Below are 19640 nucleotides of genomic sequence, written 5' to 3' on the forward strand. Positions count from 1 at the left end.
GGGTTTTGAACTCAGGACCTTCAGAAGAACAATCAGTGCTCTTAACCGCTGAGCTATCTCTCCAGCACCCACTTTCTTCTTTTAACCCCAAAGACTTAGCACCACTTATTCCTGAGAGTTGATATAATAACAGATTATGTGCATACACATAGGCACAGCACATATATCCTTAACAAAGGTAGCTGCTGATAGAAATTAAAAACAGAGTGATGATATTAATGTCCTTACTACATACTTAGAAATGGTTACATAGTCTATAAGTTTCTTTTTGGGGAAGAGTTGAAGGAGACACAGTATAAATAGTATAAACACAAAGCCTGACTCTCAGAGACACAGGGCTCAGTGTAGGTGCTTACCCACTGTTCTCCTGGCTTTAATCTCAACCACTGGCTGGGGGCTGCGGGTTGTGTGTGAGATGAAGACCCACCATAAGAACAGCCACCTCTCTTACCCACACCCCACCAGAGGTGATATTACTGTCCTTTTCCAGAATGCTTCAGTAAAAAAGCCAGGGGACACCAAGCACTGGCTGGCAGAGTAGAGGACAAAGGGATATCTCATTCTCTGAGGCCAACCGTTTTTAGTGTCTTTCCTAGTTTCATATACATGTGAATGTGTTTCATCTACATATTCATGAAAAGGTACGCAGGAGATTTTTTTAATTATCAAAACCTGAAAGAAACCAAAATGTTTGCCTACAGTGAAATGTATAAATGGTAAGATACATCTATTGTGAAATATTACCAAGGAGGATATACAGACTGCAATTGCGTGCAACAACTTGGGTGATTCTTAAATATTTTTTTGCTCAACTGACCACATACTGTAAGGGCTGAATGCTGTGTGGCTCAGAGTCAGGCAGAGCTCCAATAAGGAGTTGGAAGTGAGGATAACTGTTATCCCCAGGAGGGCAGTAGCTGACGGGGCAGGAGTGGGTGCTATGTCCTTTTCTCTCTCCCTTTCAGACAGCTAGACTGCTGTTATACAGGCCTGTTCTCTTTTAGGAAATTCATAAACTCCAGAAACTCCTAACATCACTAGATTATATTCACACAATATGTCTGGTTATTGATAGACTGTCCTAACCTTTATTTTCTGATAAAAAGAAGAGTCATTAATTTAAAAAAAAAATTTTTTTTTTAACTTTTACTACAAAAGAGCCTGAGATTCTGTCTCCTATTGTGACCCTGTGGCCACTCAGACAATTGTTCCCATATGCTACTGCTCTGAGCAAGGTTAGAGCTCCCTCTAGCACTTTTAACTAAGGCAACACCACAGGCCCTAACAGAGCTGACACAATTTGGTGCTGCCCACAGTTAAATGCAATATGGTGATTTTTATTTTTAATTTGCTTTAATTGTTACTATGATATGAATAATTAATAGGCTGCTTATACCAGTTTTGTAAAGTTCACAGTACAGAAAGCCAGGAGAGAAATATCTACTTACAAAGGAGGCTTAAAAATGGTTATAACTGCTATAATATGAGAGAATTTGGAATATTTATTCATGATTTATGGCAACATTATGTTCTACCAACAAAGAAACTTGCTACTAAGAGCATTTCCTACTAGAAACATCTCCCCGTCTCATCTCTGCTGCTGCACAGCCACCACGCGCACAGTGCTGCAGGAGCAAAGTAGGTCAGAGCGGGCAGCCCTTGCTCTTCGTGGAGGACAACGGGAAGATCTGGCTGCAAACATTTAACCCAGTTCCACCCATTCCAAGACAGGCACTCACTAGCACTCACTGAGCCCCGGACAGCAGAGGCTACTGAGCCTCAAGTCTAGATTTTTTTCCCCATGTCTTTGCAAACTCCTTTTGTCACTGGTACCTCAGCCAGTGAGAATTATGGCTGTATCAATGACTCTGCTCATCAACGTCTACTTCATGCTCGAGTGTCACCACAAAGTAGAGTTTAGACACAGTACTGTAATCCTATCTGATCTCCATAGACTCTGAGCAGACGCTAAAGGTCAGTAAGTGTGCCACACCCATAGCTCGCAGTTCTGGGAACCCAGCCGGAAGTGAGGTTCGAGTCCATGGCTGAACTTCAACACCACACACTGCAGCAAACACTGCTTCCTAAGACTCTTGTCAAAAATCAATACACAAAATATCAGATAAGTTCCTTGAACCATGAAGAATTAAAAAAAAAAAAGTTTTCCTAAAGATAAATTCATTACGGAAGACTGATGGGGACTATCTTATAGCTGGCATTCTGAAAACAAAGAATTTTCTGGAATAATGATGTGAAACAAGCTCTGGCTATTTTGAAATGACCCTCTTACTTTCTTTACTTGTCTATTTGATTTGTTTTGCATGTGCTGGGGGCATATATGGAGGTCGGAGGACCACCTGTGGAAGGCAGTTCTCTCCTGCAATGCGGAACCTGGGGGCTTGACTTAGTCATTAGCACTGTAACGCGTCCCTTTACCCACTGAGCCATCTCACCAGCCACTCAGCCTTTCTTCCCTCCCTGCATGTGTATGTGTGAGAGGTGAGCATGTGTGAGTGAGTGAGTGAGTGAGTGAGTGGGTGAGTGGGGGCCAGGAGTCAACACTGGGCACCTTTTCCATCACTTTACACCTTTCTTACTGAGCTCTTTTGGTCTGAATCAAAAGCTCACCTACTTGGCTAGTAAAGTGATCTAGCTCCAAAGAACCCTAGCTTTGCTTGCTGGCATATCACAGGGACTCCACACCCACCCAGAATTGATGTGGGTCTTGAGGATCCAAACTTCAGCTTTCGGTTTTGAGTTCTTTACCAAGATGAGCTAGCCCTTAGCCCTCATTAGCTTTTTTTTTTTTTTAAAGTATAAGAATCCCTTTCAAAAGTAAATGAAGCTAACTTCATTTAAGTAGTGATATAAGCCTGTAGATAATCTCAGCACTCAGGAGGCTGAGGCAGGAAACTGCTCAATTTGCAGACTAGTCAGGGTTACACATTAAGAACCTGGCAAAAGGGGTGGGGGATGGGGACAGAGACATAGAAGGAAATTGAAGAAGGTATTATGTGAATTTGTGTAACAGAGTAGTATATTTGTGATTAAGGAAGTTTAGGAATTTTCTAAAGAACATTTTTACCATTTTACCTTTAGTGTTTGAAAAGATGAGTAGCAATCTGTGTGACTTCCTACTCATGCTCTGGCAGTGGACCAGCACACTGCACCACGATGGTATATGGTAGACATCAGTCTTTTTTTCACGTTCCATAAAGCCACCTTAGTTTGGTCACATTAACATGGCCACAGTAATTGCAAGGGCAGAGGAGTGAAGTATCATCTGAAAGCACTTCTTCATTAACCTGTGGAGAGCCTCACTCACACTGCATCTTCCTCAGACAGGATTCATACAGCTCCCCTTCAATTCGCCTGTGTCTGTTGGGAGCTCTGCATCATCAACTAGAACAAGAATGGCAGCTCTAAATGAACACGACAGAAAGGCCAGTGGATGCTGCCTCTTGGCTTAGCCATTTCACTCTTTTGCAGCAACCAAAGGCTTCAGAACTCTGGCATTAATTAAGCAACAGTTTTATTACACACAATCAAAGCCTGGAAGAAAATCCTAACCGACAACAAGAGGAGATTACAAGGTTCAATAAACACTTGTGGTTTTGCGTGGTTGCTAATTGAGGGGTTTAAAATTTTTATCATCCAACACAGAATGCTGGGAAGAAGAGCTGAGAAGGAGCCTCAGATGCGCTTCTGAGGGTAGTTCTCCAGAGCCAGCTCACACACAACCACATCACCACTTTGCTGCTTTGACAGTTACTTTAACATTTAACCAGTACCACATGCAGCCTTTGAGAGAATCCTCTCTGCAGCATCTACTTTAGTCTTCTATGCACTAACGTGTAAACACTGGCTGAAAGCACAGAGCCGTGTTTCTAGACTGTCTTAATTAAGATTCATGTTCTGTGCTGTCTTCTATGGCTGATCAGAGTTAAAGTTAACCCAAGTGCACAGCAGGACAAAAGAAGTATACACAATCTTTAGTTGAAAGTGTGATGCATGGGCTGGAGAGATGGTTCAGCGGTTAAGAGCACCAACTGCTCTTCCAGAGGTCCTGAGTAACCCACATGGTGGGTGGCTCACATGCAACCACATGGTGGCTCACAACCATCCGTAATGAGATCTGATGCCCTCTTCTGGAGTGTCTGAAGACAGCTACAGTGTACTCACGTATAGTAAATAAAAAAATCTTTAAAAAAATTTTTTAAAAAGTGTGATGCATTACATGCTTAATAAACAGTAGTGCAAAGGGTTTCCAATCCAGTTCTTCAAAAACGTATTCTGGGATGACATGCTGGCTCAGAGGGTAAGGCGCTCGCTGCCACGCCTCATGAACCAGATGTGGTCCCAGAGTAGAGGGAGAGCACCCACGCCTGTAAGTTGTTCTCGGATCTCCAAACACAGGAATGTACATGCATACTTGAACATATTCTCTGCAAACACAGAGTAAAAAAAATGTGGGAAACAATTCATGACATTTTATTTCAAGCTAATGAAACTCAACAAGTAATGTGAGACTCTACTTAGCACAATAGAAAAATAACCCTAAGTAAGCTACCCAGTTTGTCTTACGTACAATCTGACTTTTGCAGGTAACGTATGTAAGCAGGCATAGTGACTCATACTTAAAATCCCAGAATGCAGGAGGCTGAGAGGTACATTGGTCAGAGTCTGAGCTCAGCTTCAACCACACAGCAAATTCCAAGCTAGCCTGGCACAGAGTGAGACTTCGTTTAAAACAAACAAAAACTAAGAAAGGCTTAAAACTAAAACTAATACTAAAAACAAAAACTAATAAACAATACTAATACTAAAAAACAAAAACTAATAACTGATAGATGGACTATGTAAATGAAATAACTCATTTTATACATTTTCAACTGAGGCAAAGCAGAAAGTAGCTAACAGTTTGAGTCTCAAGCTTTTAAAGTTTCAAAAGCTATGTTTGCAGCCAACGACCACCTAAACAAACAACGAAAAGGTAGTAGTAATAAAATCATTTAGTATAGAAAACTATGTCACTGCAAATGAAATATGGTAATTCAGATACATATAATTCTAATAGTTTACTTATTGGAACAAAATATAAAACGAAAGCTATGTTTCATTGAATTAATAAATTTTAGAAATCACTTCTTTGCCCCAAGTTATTATCCAGGGAAAAAGTTAAAGAAAATTTCTCTCATCTATCAGTTTTAAAGTATGAAGTGACACAGAATTAATTTTTAAAAACAATATAACTCAAGACTGAAGAAAACATTTTTTTTACTACCAAGGTTTTTCATCTTATTATCAACCTGCCATTCATAAATCTAAAAACTCAAAACAGCTCACTAAGAAACAACTTGAAAAGCACTGATAAACAGTAAACAAACAAACAACAACAAAAAAGCCTACAGCCTGGTGGTGATAGGGCAGGAAACTCAGCAAAATAATAAAGTAAGTCACCAAAACCAAACCAAAAGTCCAGCCCAACCGAAGCAACAACAAAACCCAAAAATGAACATGTTAGTATCACAAAATGAATGGCAAAGCAATTTTATATCTCTAGAAGCAAAAAGATGGTAACCTCCACATCAAGGAGGCTAACTTAAGCACTTCAAGAGCTGAGCTAGCCTGGGTTACAGAGTGAGACCTTTTATTAGAAAACAATAAGGAGGAGGAGGGAGGAGAAGAATGATGATGAGGAGGAGCAGGAGCAGGAGGAGGAGGAGGAGGAGGGAGGAGAAGGGGGATGATGGGCAATGCCAGTAATACCAAGGAAACTGATTTTTTTTAAGGTCTATAATTAAACTGTCAGGCTTATAATAACTCCAAACCCAAGAGTAAGAAAAAAAATACAAACTGAAAATGAAGCCCACACACTGCTGTAAATAAAGCTACTCTTTAGGTTGCCCATTAATCCACAAGTGGCATATCCATCTTATTTACAGTATTATACCCCCTGCCATGATATTCCATTACAGAGTCACGCTACAGACTCCATAGTTAACACTGCAGGAAACATTACTTTTTAAACATGGCTTTCTCCCTATATTTCTCTTTCTTGCTCCCTCCTATATCTAAGAAAAAATAGTATAATTAAACTTCTTATGCTCAGAGATATTTCTAGAAAGTATGGCTTAAATCTGAAGTGATATTTGAAGAAAGAACATGGTCAAATTTATGTTCCAACTTCTGGAAATATTTAGCATCTCTGTGTTTCATCCTCTCAGTTCTTTTGTGAGGAAAAACTTACATGGTTTTATAAATCTGTTCAGGAAACTCACATAACAATTACCTGTCAAAACTTCCTATTTCTTCCCAGAGAATGAATGCATAGACAGCCATACCCACACATTCAGCACTGACTTTTTTTTTAATTTTCATGGTCTCTCTAACCACTCATGCTTACTCTAGCCTCCTCTTCTGAGAGATTTCAAAGTCTAGCTAAATTCTGATACCTTCACTATGTGTACAAAATCAGCAACCTTTGTAATCTAGAAGCATAAATAGAAATAAAAATATTTATTAAAAAGAAGACAGAAAAAACAGAGCTTTGAAGCCTTAAAGGGCAATGGGTTTTGGTCTTTTTTATATTAACTTATTTAGTATACATGTACAAAAGCATGTACATACATGTCCATGTGTGAATATGACACAGCCTGTATGTGGAGATCAGAAAAGGATTTACAAGAGTCAGTCCTCTCCTCTTCCACAGGAGTGCTAGGCCTACTCGGGGCTGTCACCTCCATAGTCAGCCGGGTCAGAACTCAGCAGCCAGCCCCTTCACTTGGTGAGCTGTCCTGCCAGCTCAAGAGGTTATGATTTTAATTGTCAAAATTAATAACTAAGTTTATGTGGGGAAGGAGTTTTAAGTATAAAGACTGACAATGCATGCCTATACTTTAAAGAGCTTTATTCCAGAACAACTTTAAAAGATTTGTTTACCTTACATTTATGAGTGATGTGCATGCATGCGTATCTGTGCACCACATACATGTCTAATGTCCTCGGAAGTCAGAACTGGGCACCAGATCCCTGGAGCTGTGCACCATTGTGATCCACCATGTACAAACTGAACTTGGATCCTCTGCAAGAACAAGTGCTCTTAGCTACCGTGCCATCTCTCTAGCTCCAGAATAACTTTTAAAACAATTACTAAGATGAGTCACCAGTCTGAGCCACTTGTTTACTATACCCCACTTATTTTCTATGCAGAAAATGTGGTATGAAGTCACCTGAGTCCCTCTGAAGTCCCTGCTTGTCAGGTAAGTGATAATTACGTATTACTGATTAAGCAGCTAACACTAACAGAATTCCCGAATGGGTAACCTGAAGTGCTGAATTTTCTAAATACAGATACTGAATAAGCAGTAAAGGGGAGGGGCAGCAGGAAGGTAGGAATAGCCCTTGCTAGATGTCAAAGCAGAAATCAAATGGAGAAAAATTCTAAAGTGCAGTGGACTGGTTGGAGAATACATGGTGCCTCAACATACTATTGAAAAGCATTCTGTTGGGTAAGGATTTTGAGTTCAGAGAAATCTCAATTGAATTCTTGATTCTTTAACTTAAAGACTGGGGGCGGGGTAGGGTGAATCAAGTCCTCTAAGCTTCAGGGCTCATCATCTCATCAGGTCTGCATTTGAACTGATAGCACATAGCTAGTACTGCAGTGCCTAAATACAGAGCCTCAAAGACACATTCAAGTACTTGCTTTCCCTCAAACTTTTGAGAAGACTGAAATTGAAGGAAAACAAAATTGAGTTGGAGGCTGAACATCTGTCTAGCACATACCATGTACTGAATAGATCTCTATTACTGTGGGTGAGAATGGGGTGAGTAAGAAACAATATGGACATTTAAATCTTTACAAGGTGCTAGGTGTGGGGTACACATCTGTGATATCGGCACTTGGAATGCGAAGGAAGAAGGACTGTGAGTTCCAGGATAGGCTGGGCCACATAGCCAGTGTGCTTCAAAATGAAACCTCAGTTTTATCAAGGAATGAAGGAAGTTGCTGTGTGGGGGAGTGTAGGGACTATAACAGCCTCACAGGTCCAACCATCTCCTGCATAAGAACCTGAAACCAGCATGAACTGGGTAAGTTCCTTCTTAAGGCTGAGATCATGGCTTTTGCTGTGGCGGGCAGAATTTAAGGTGGCTGGGTACTTTGCTCTTCTAGGAAGTCAAAGGGAGTTTCTTATCTACTTAGAATTGGACATTTATAAAATTATTAGTATAAACAATAAAAACCTACAAGCCAGAACACTATCCCTGATGACAGAAGTCATCTTTCTGGAGAAGAGCTGAGTATTAGTAGACTTACAGGGCAGATGAGCTCCCGAGTCTCATGAAAGAAGAACAACAGAGTTAAATTCCTAAAGAAGCCTGTCACAGATTGGGAAAGCATGCACAAGCTGAAGTCACAATACAAGAATACGATTGTGCATACATGGGTCTTGAGCTCATGGGCTTGGGAAGGTCCAAAAGAAGGGCTCAGGTGTCACAAGCTCGGAAAGGAGCCTCTTCCACCACGCGACCAAAAACGTTATTCACGGAGGGCTTATAAACCCAGGCTTCTGAAGCTTTCAAACACACAGAAAGGATAATATATTTTTCTGCCAATATCCATGAGAACCCATGATAGCTTTAAGAATAAAAATATCTCTTCCAAATTAAAAGACTTTAATTTGGACTTTAAAAATATTAATATGAATAATAGCATCAATATTTCGAAGTATGTGTCTAGAGACTCCTGGACACTATCTGGTATCATGTCATTGACCCTAAAACTGGCTTATACAAACTTCAGCCAAGGCTCACCATTAATTAGAATTTTGCTCTGCCAGTATTAAGTATTTTGAGAGGAGAGGGAGGTCAGACATGAACTGCCTTTGTTTTGTGTTTTACATAAAAGCATAGGAAATTAAGTGTCTATCTTACAGCTATAGGCCTAATGAGTTATAGAAATGATAGGTATAATCTATATTAGTTGTAAATGATTAAACAAGTCCTATTAACTATGATGAAAAAAGACTGTCTTCTACACAATCTAAATATTTTAGAGTATAGTATAGTTTTTTATCCTATCAATTCTAAACTCAGATAGGTACATATAATCAAATTATATTAATCCATTTAATAATGCTTAAGCCAATTAACTGTTCATATTGAGAAATAAAGCTTAGTTTCTATACATTTGACACTATCACATAGCATGCATTAAATGTCTTTTACGGTACGTCACTACTTTTAAAGGGTGAGGACTAGAACATTGTGAAGTGTTTTGCCATCCTACACTTTTCCAAAGTTAAAGCTTTCCAAACAGACAGAACCACCATGTTTGGGCTGGAGAGACAGTTCACTGGCCTTTCAGAGGACTTGGGTTCCAGTCCCAGCACTTACATGATGGGCACCAGGCACATACATGGTACACATACATACATGCAGAAAACCACTCATACACATAAAATAATAAATAAATCTAAATAAAAACATGCTCGTTTGGCTAAAAGTTTTCTCTCATCAATACCTTCCATTGTGCTACACAACTTTTCTACTGTAAGAATGATTGACAAGGTTACAATGTTATTATAACTGAGCTTTAAATGAATCAATCAGCTTTCAGGTTGGAGATTTCCTTTTATCCCTCTCTTCCTTCCATAAACATCATACTTGATTGATATTCAATTCTCAATTACATAAATTGAAATAACACAGTGCCAACATTGAGAAGCCAATGGCACAAGAAATATAAACAAAACAGCAAATTCCCTAATAAACAGAACCAGGAAAGGAACCCAATTTCAATATGCCACGGCTTGCTGCCTGGAGTTTGCTCCTCTTTTAAATAACTCAAAGTGACAGAATCCTCCAATCCATAAAACCCTTGTGTTACTTGCAGGAAAAACTCCACAATGAGTGAGGTAGGGGGACTGGGAAGGCAGAACTTCATAGAATCTAATTCCTGTGGTTACTCATTTTGTTTTTGTTTTAATCAAAATGTAAAACCCAGAATACAAAACCAAAGGAAATACTGGCAATCAAAACCCTAAATGATCCCAAAAGAATTAAGAGTCTACAGATTATTAATACATTTGACTGTATTTGTGGCGTTACTTTGGAAAGGAGGGGGCACTTCTTCAAATCTGTAGCTGAGCTCTGTAGCAGAATCGCAATGCCTACACACAGCAGGAGAGAGGCGACAACTGCATGCAGCTTCCTCTGCCCTTCAGAAGCTGTGCCTGGCACTGTGCAGCTGAGGTGCTGTCTTCACCACGCCCTCTGTTTCTGCTCTTGCTAATTAAAAGGTTGATCAAAGAACAATGCTCTTCTCATTAATTTCTGTGTTCCAATTGGGCAGGATCCCTGCTTACCCCACCTGATCTTTTCACACGGCTGAAGTTAATGTGACAGGAGCCCGAAGATGGATTACCTGCTGCCATATTGCCCATCGCCTCCAATCAGGAGCTATCTGTGTAAACTGATTGTTCTAATTTGCTCTCATTATTTTTACAATATCAGGAGAAAATAACGCACACAGCTCACTGTCAAAGTCATGAAAATCAGCCATTAGTTAAACCCAGACACTGAGTGGCTTTATTAGAGGCACTGCAGTTTATTGATGTAGCTCCAGTCAAACAAGGCACCACTGCTTCAATAGAAGGAAATGTTCATACAGAAAGTAAGTATTTATTGTGATAATCCCCACAGCAACAGGGGATTCTGGAGAATCCTGGGCCTATTTTGAAAGTGTAGTTTTGACACAAATCATGTAGCAATGAAGGGATGGGTTGGCATAAGAAAGCAGAGAACATTTAATACATTCAGAAGCATGAAAATGCATCTATTAAATGACATCTATAAAGCACTCTTTATCTCTTACCTTGTACAAATAAAAACCTCAGTCTGTGACTACATACACCAATCAATAAGAAAGTGTAGCCCAAATATGCTCTCTAATATTTTTATAAAACAGATATACTATTACCTAAGAACCAAAGCTATTTCTGTAAGAATAATACAGGTATATTTTAAGTAACATTGTACTTCTAATCAATTTAAGTTTTCAGCGAACTTAACTGGTAATGCTAATAGTCCAGACAGTGACATTGCCTCTTAGACTTTGATACTATGTAGACAGTATAGCACAGTAAGGCAAGCAAGCGAGAGAGCTGGGCTTAACCCCTTTCTGTTAGTAATGGCTCATCACAGCACATGGCAGAACTCTACAGGAAGGCTATTTGGTGAGATAACATTGCAGGGACTTGTCCTGGTCACAAACATACACTATACATGAATATATATAATACACTCATGTTATAAAGAAAATACTAAACTTCCAAAGAAAAAGGCTTAATTTTGACATCTGTGGGCTTACCTAACTAAGAACATCTTGTTAATGCCACTCAAAAACATTTTTAGAGAGCTGGAGAGTGGGGGTACACATAACAGAAACTGATGCTTTTAAATAATAAAGGAATCTGACTAATCCATACACTGTCCCTCATCTTGCCTCTTTGGAACTAGAAGGAAACATGGCTTCCTCCTGTTTTCTTTCTACACTGAGATTCCTAGGTAATGTGAAGGCAAGAGTGTGCCCTTCTTGCTGCTCCCCCTTTAATGGCCACTTTCCTTTTTCTAAGAAACATGTGCCATGCCTTTCTCCTTAAAATTCCTGCACTAAAAGACTGCACCATACTGCACTCCACAAAACGTGCTGATGGCGCCAATTACAAGCCCCCAGCCGAACGCTCCAGCCCCCACCATTCGGGCAGATTTATGCGGACTCTTGCCGACGTTATTACAAGTCAGAGTTTATTGGGAAATTGTTACATTATGCGGAGTGTCTAACAAATTGCTTATGCTGCTATAATTGGATTACAACAGCCGCTTGCTCCCACCGGTAAGATTAGGCAAGTAGGACTCCTGCCGATCTCTGAGCGTTAGCAGTAATTTTATTTGCCTTGCCTCTCTCTTTCCTAACAACATGCCTCTCTCCCTGCCAGCTGTCTGCTGAAAAGGCACAGGCTTGTTCCTTGGCCCTAACAATGCAATTACAGCCCCGCAGATCGCACTGTTTGTGCATTAAGTACAGAGCCAAAACGAGGCGAATTGATCGTTTGACTTTTGGAGAAGGCATGTGATCTCTCTGTGCAGGCGATCCGACATGCATCAGTGGGCAATACTGCAGTCAGTTCTTGATGAAGAACTTTCTTCTTTCACCCCTCTTCCCCCATAACCTTTCCTTTTCCACTGAGGAAGTCAGTGACTGGGCTCAATCTCATGCTGATCTAGATCAATCTACAAAGACAAACTCAAACTTACTGGCTCCCTGGCTAGATAGAAATGTGAACAGGGTCTCTCTCGCATCTTGAAGTGCCTCAGTCAGATAGATCAGTGGCCTCCAACAGCTGAACCATGCTGTCCAAAACAGTGTTCATAGAGAGTTCACCGAGAAAGAGAAGTTTACACAAGCACTGGAGTTGGAAAGGCTTTCTCAGCAGCTCTGTCTTTATTCAAGGGACATCGAGAAGCAGCGCTGAGACCTGTGTCCTGCCTGTCTGTGCAGATCTACTCTGCTGAAAATGCTAGAGGCCAGTATGCACAATCAATGCAGCTGAACTCCAGGCCTAGGAACAAGCAGGCTGAGCTCCACTCCAGGCAAAGTTTTAAACACGTTTTGTTGACAGCTTTCAGTTTCTTGTTTCTTCCTCCTGTATGTTTAACAATGAATGCCTATAGCAACAAGCCTGCACAGTGACTTGAGTCTGGGAGATCATTCATGAAGATTCTTGGATGGGTCTGGACTTTTTAAAATCGATTCTCTTTTGAACTTAATTTGAATTTGATCAGTTTTAACACAGACTAAGATCTCTGTGGACACTTGCTTTATCATGGTATGTACTACTTCAAGTTTCTGTTTTACAACAAATGTGTTATCAATCTGCTAATCCATTTTGCTCCAAATCTTTTGAGACAAAAAGTCATGCACAACTAGAGCCAATATATTTTCACATTAATTTGGCAAACACACAAATTCTAGCCAATAAGTCACTTTATTGTATATTTCTTAAAACCTTGGTAACCATTAATACATGGAACATTTAAAAATGAAAGAAAACAGGTTAGTTAGGAATGTCATTCCTGGCTTCTTTTGACAGCATGTTATTTGTGAGGTTTTCCCAATCACACTGGCACTGTCAATAGATACACTTGCCCCTTGCTGTGTATCACTGTGTATCACTGACCACAAAGGTCACTGAGGGTCTGTCAGAAGGGCCATGTGAGCAGGCATCTGACGTGCTCGTGAACAGTGTAGTAAAGAAGCCTGTTTACATGTAGTTTAAAACTCAGAAGAAACTCTGAACAGCTGAAATGCCTTATAAATAGCACAGACCCAGAGGAAGTGCAAACGTCTGCACTGTGAATTGTAGATCTTAATTACCGACAATGGCTGGTATAGCAAGTAGCATGGAAAAAAAGTGAAACAGTTGCACTGTTCATGGTTGGCAATAATTCTTCAGGAAAATATTTACTATCAATCAGTTATGAGAAAAGGGACTCTGTGCTCGTAAAACAGCACGTTGCTTCTCATACCAGGACCATTTTGCTTCAGCATAATCTGAATTTAAACAGCTTGTTTCCTGCGGATATAATTTTGGAAATAAATAAAACAAGTCTTCTATCAAAATCTGGAGTGAGTGGAAAGGAACATCACATTTTTCTGTCTCGGTTTCAAACAGATTATTAGTCTCAAAAAAAAAAAAAAACCAGTGATAACAAAATAACAACAACAAAAAATACAGAATGTATACAAGACCACCGAGTGGATTATTCCAAACAAAGACAGAACTACCTCTGTCTAAGCCAGGAATCAAGTAGAGGTATTTGAACAACTCAATTTTAACTATACATGTTTATGGAAGGGGTGTGGGGTATAAAGGTAAATTATGGAAAAGCCTCAAACCCAAATTTTCTGTAGTACATCAATAAAATCAATAGAAAGATAACATAAAAATTAATGTTCTCAGTTTTCTTTCATAATTAAAAAACATGAAGGTTGACAATTAGGTACAACATAATTATAGATTTGAGACTAAGTTGACAGTCAGTAATGACTGTCCGTTTAAAGCTACAATAAATATAGTGCTCATCATCCCCAAACAACGCTCATCAACTCCAGTGCTGGAAGCAGACCAAATGCTCTAAAATCACCTAGCCAGGCATGCTGGGGCACACCTTTTAATCCCAGCATAGGTAGATTTCTATGAGTTCAAGGCCAGAATGGTCCACACAGCCAGGGTTACATAAGACAGACAGATAGACAGGCAGACAGACAGGCAGACAAAAAAAGCACTATATACAAGATACTTCATGGCTTCAAATATTATTGGGATCCCTCCCTACTTTTATTTTTAAATATTTCCTTGACCCTCTTTCCATCAAGCTAAGTTTCAGGAGACTGCTGTCAACCTAAGGTAATTTGTGAAACAGCTGTGCTTTCTTACATTTTATTGCAAATTAAAGAGAGCATCCTTTCCATACAGGAACAGCAAAACTACAGTACCCGACAGAGGAGAGTCACAAACAAAACACTATAGGGGTCATTCCTGCTTTTGAGACGAACCAATACCTTCTGTAAATGCAAACAAGTAATATTTAATAAAAAAGGTGTAAGGCTATTATTAGTACTTATACCCAAACCAAAATTATTATGGCTGGAACTCAGTTGCTCTAACTATAAGGGGGTAGGGGGGGCTGGCTTTAATGTATTATAGTGGTTCTCACAGAGAGACAGTTGGGCATGCAGGCCACACTGAGCACAATCTGAATCAGTTGCAGACAAACCATTGTTAAGAAGAAAAGGTGAGCCGGGTGGTGGTGGCGCACACCTGTAATCCCAGCACTCTGGGAGGCAGAGGCAGGCGGATTTCTGAGTTCGAGGCCAGCCTGGTCTACAGAGTGAGTTCCAGGACAGCCAGGGCTACACAGAGAAACCTTGTCTCCAAAAAAAAAAAAAAAAAAAAAAAAAAAAGAAGCAAAGGTGAGGAAAAAGAAATAAAGAAATGTTTAAAGATCCACAAACATAATTTTGAGTCATTACTTTCAAAGGTCAAGCAGTGAATGAGGCCCAGAGAGACAGCATGAAATCACGAGACAGACAGAACATGGCTAGCAGCGAGAAAGGACAACTCTCATTGTCGCCATGCTAGTGGAGGCTACTGTAGCAAACATTTTTTTGTTATGTATGTTTATTTGACGATCTGGCTCAAATCTGAAGCAATGAACTAGAAGATAGGATGTGGGCCAATAAAAAGAAGCAGGAAGTTGGTTGTGTTCCAACTGGAAATTATAGAAATCATTATTCAGTTAGAGTGGTTAAGGGGACAATGAGGGAAAGTAGGTGTCAGAATAAAGTTAAGACAGGAAGGAATGAGATGAGAAGGTCACCATCTGGGAGCAAGGAGACAGACTGACAATGAGCAGTGATGAGCAAACATTTCCTCACTCAAGAGCACGGAAGATTTACGCCACTGTGCCAGATGCCGGAAGATTTCTAACTGTGCACCACTCACGTAGAGGGTGGAAGAAGAAACAACCCCACCCTCACATGGTACAGACACAAAGCAGCACGGCTAAGGAGCTCAGAGACACTGGCTCACCAAGTACAGAAAAATAAAAGGAGCAGATGCTCAGCTGGCCAGCTCTCCAAGAGACTCGGTACACTGTGGCCCTGCCCGTGGATTGGTGCTCTTGCTACGACTTGCCTTGCTTACCAGAAGGAGCTCACTTGTGATGATGGGAGAGCAGCATGTCCGCACGGAGGGAAAGAAACAACACTTTCTACACCCAATCCCCACCCAGGGTCCAAGTAGCAACCTGTAAGTTGTCACTAAGGAACTGAAAATTAAATTTAACTTACATTAATCATCATTTTTGTAGCAAATTAAGATGTGGATTTAATACACAATTGATGAACCTACCTTTTGCAGCTATAATTTAAAATAAATCTGACATTACTCATATGGCTAATTCCAATGGTTATACATGTTTTCTGCTAATAAAGCAGGGTTAGAGATTACTATATGTCTTAGGAAATAAAATAAAAACTATTATTGCTACTATGTAACAATATATTTGATTATGTTCCTCTCTAACCACCTAATGTATGAGAACTGAGTCTTCAGGAACAGAATTAGTAGGAGATCCAGGAGAGCTTGGCATACACCTTTCATCCTGAGACTACACAGCAAGGCTCCATCTACCAAGAGTGAACTTTTAAGTAGACGTTGAATTTATTGTCACAGTCATCTTCCCTGCCTCTAGAACTATATAGAAAGTTATTTTTATAAGCTACTGTTTATATTTTGTTGTAATAACCCAAAAGAAATAAGACAGCTTTTCTTGAATTTTCATGATATAAACAAAGTCTTACCTTTAACAATAATAAGAAAGAATAGATTAAGCTGAAATTTGGAAATACTGTAAAACAACAAAATCCTAAGTGGTAATAAAGAATGTTTTTGTAGAAAAATGGAAACAACGCCTGTGTACCATGCACACACAGTGTTCACAGTGGCCACAGATGACAATGATCCCCTGAACTGCAGTTACAGATAGTTGTGAGCCACCATGTGGGTGCTGGAAATTAAACTGGGTCCTATACAAGATCAACCTGTGCTCTTAACCACTAAGCCATCTCTTCAGCTCTGAAGATTTTAATCTTAAATATTATTTTTGTATCTAGAGTTATAGGACATATTTATACCTGAAAAACGTAGGCCATATGGACAGGTAAAAACAGTTTTTCATTAAAAATCACCAAATGTGACATTTCTTTTGGTTTTGGGAGACAGGGTTTCTCTATGTAGCCCTGGCTGTCCTAGAACTTGCTCTGTATCCTCTGCCTCCAAATGGGCTTAACGGCATGTGAGGCTATGCCTGGTCAGATGTGACATGTATTAAGTAACAGTGGCACAACGAAACTGGATCTCTGCTCAAACATCACCATCAGTCTATCTCCGGTGTATTACACCCACACTTAGGGAGGCCAGGCTTGGTGTACTTGTCTTTAATCTCAGCACTCGAGAGGCAGAGGCAGCCTTTGAGTTCAAGGCTAGCCTGGTCTTCATCTTGAGTTCTAGGACAGCCACAGCTATGTAGATAAAACAAAACAAACGAACAATAAAAACAAGCTAGGAAGGAAGGTACAAAATACACTCATCATCTTACAATAACAATCTGATTCATGTAACTGGATAATAAAAAGATACTGTTGACTCCAAGAGAAAGAAAACCCAGCTTTCAGTTCACTCTGTATAAAATAATACCTGCTATATTGTCTTCATAAATATATGAACTTATGATTACCTGTAGTGACAACGCTGAGTAAAGGCACCTACAGATGCAGTTCTGTTGCAATGTGCTATGATATTAAATGCTGAGCACTGTTACTTACTTTGGCCACACAATTTTCAGTCTTCATAGCAGTGCTTGTCAGACATACTGTCTCTTGGTTTATGCAGAGCCTGGCACAGCTGTTGTAAGTCTGTAGGGACAATTTTTGAGGGAAAAAAAAAATCACTTTTTTTGTAAAGATACTGAAACACTGACACACATAGCTGTCAATTTCTCTAAATCAACACACAATTCTATTTGTAAACCTGAGATTTGTCGTTGCTAAGGGACCCAGTAGACAGGAAGAGGAGGAGGAAGAGGAGGAGGAGGACAGAGTCCATGAAAGCCAGTGGTGTGCTCATGAGTAAGTATGTGAGCAGTGAATTCACAGTATGAATGGGAGACAGAGGATTAGATATACAACAGTTTTTAAAATACAAATTTTAACTGGATATGGTATAATCCCAGCACTATAGAGGCCAGAGTGGGAGGATTTTAAGTCTAAAACTAGCCTTGGTGACACAGTGATACTGTGTCTAAAAATGAAAAAAATAAATGTGAAACTTAAGAACCCACGTTTTGTTTAAAATAGCAATTAATTATCAGTCAGACATTGTGGCACAAACCTATAAACCAATCAGTGGGGAAGATTTCAAATGAGAAGCCAGACCAGGCTATACAACCAATTCTAGGCCAGCCTGGATTAGCTGGAACCTTTCAACCACAACAACAAAAGAAAACAGAATAAAGAAAGGAGGTCTGATGCATCTGGGAGCCGAATTAGAGGACAATAATACACAGAGTGCAAGGAAATAGATACAGTACAGGCTGCACTACAGTCTTTCTTTATGGTGAAATGCTTTCTTCAACCCCACACAAGCTTTCTCTGTGTACTCCTGTCTGTCCTGGAAGGAATTTGTCTATAGTAATTTTCACTATAGTATTCTAAGGGTGAATCTTAAGCTTCTTTTTCCTTCTATATTTTTATAAATTGGAATCTTTCTAGGGCGGAGAGTTGTGGTGTCTTTCCACACTTATTTACCCACTTTTTTTTTTTTTTTTTTTTTACAAAAGCATATGTTTACAAAAGCATAAACAGAATTTAAAATTTTTCTTTTGGCCAACTATTATTATTTTTCAAAAGTTGGTAGGAAAAACCTTTCTCATCTGTAGTCCTGGCCCTTCCTATCAATATTATGAAATTAGTATTTTGTTTAAAAAAAAAAGTTGAAACATTTTGTTTTATCATCATTTATATTGAAATCATTTCAACATATGCTAAAGTACTTTAAAATTTTTCTTTTATGTGTATGATTGCTTTGCCTGCATATATGTATGAATGATGCATGTGTATGAGTGCCTTGCACATGAAGAAGCTGGAGGAATACACCAGAACCCTGCAACTAGAGCTTTGGACAGCTGTCAATCTCCATGAGGGTGCTGGGAACGAAACCTGGGCCCTCTCCAAGAGCATCAAGTAATCTTAACCCCTAAAACAACTCTCAGGTCCCCATTAAAATTATTTTTATAAATTATTTTTTAAAAATACACATGAATTAACCAACATTTATCAAATAAACTAAAACAAAGGCAAAGACTAGATGGAAGACAATGATCACAAAGGTTACGGCAAAGCATTCTGGTTTGTTCAGGATGGTTGGTAGGCTGTGATGCTAATCCCAGGACTAGGTGGGTGCAGGAAGGGAAACAAGGGTCAATAAATACATCAAAAGAATTCTGTTTCCAACAATGGCAAAAATGTTACCATGAATTAACCTTTCTTGGAAAAATAGCTTACCTAAAGTAAAGTGTTTTTGACACTATGTGAGGCCCTGAAGATTGGCAAAGTGAGTGGAAAGGAGGGGACATTGAAAAAGAACTACACTGTTGAGATGTGAGTCTGGGTTCCCCAGAAGCTCTCAAGAGGCCATTCAGTGCAGAATGACAGAGAATACAAGGTAGGAAGCCTCGGTGGATTATGTTGAACTATCAAAGGACAGAGCTCAGAACTGCCACAGTGGGTGGCAACTGAGAAGAGAATCCACAGAGAAGAGAAGCATTGGGAAAAGAAGGTCTCAGAAAATACATTTAGATTCTCCTCAAATCCATGATTAACCCCCAAACAACATACATTAAGGGAGACTGAGAATTCCAATGGAAAGAACAGCTGGACAGCGGAGGGACCTGAGCCAAGACTCCAGTCTGTGCCATGAGAGCAGGTAAGCTCTCGGATTTGGTTCCTACTT

The 19640-nt window shown here is 39.7% G+C and overlaps 1 protein-coding gene across 8 annotated transcripts in view; it reads right to left on the minus strand.

The window, feature by feature from the left end:
* Positions 1–19640, minus strand: part of Btrc (beta-transducin repeat containing E3 ubiquitin protein ligase) — a 169099-nt gene that overhangs the window by 46069 nt on the left and 103390 nt on the right. For 7 of the 8 annotated variants that reach the window (XM_052184860.1, XM_052184857.1, XM_052184854.1 and 4 more), the window contains one exon: positions 17456–17545. In XM_052184860.1, coding sequence (XP_052040820.1) covers positions 17456–17545 — 90 coding nt within the window. Of the gene's footprint in view, positions 1–17455; positions 17546–19640 lie in introns of those variants that run through there. The other variant, XM_052184861.1, reaches the window with a different exon arrangement.

This window comes from Apodemus sylvaticus, chromosome 1 (assembly GCF_947179515.1).
Source record: "Apodemus sylvaticus chromosome 1, mApoSyl1.1, whole genome shotgun sequence".
In the NCBI taxonomy this organism is placed as follows: Eukaryota; Metazoa; Chordata; class Mammalia; order Rodentia; family Muridae; genus Apodemus; species Apodemus sylvaticus.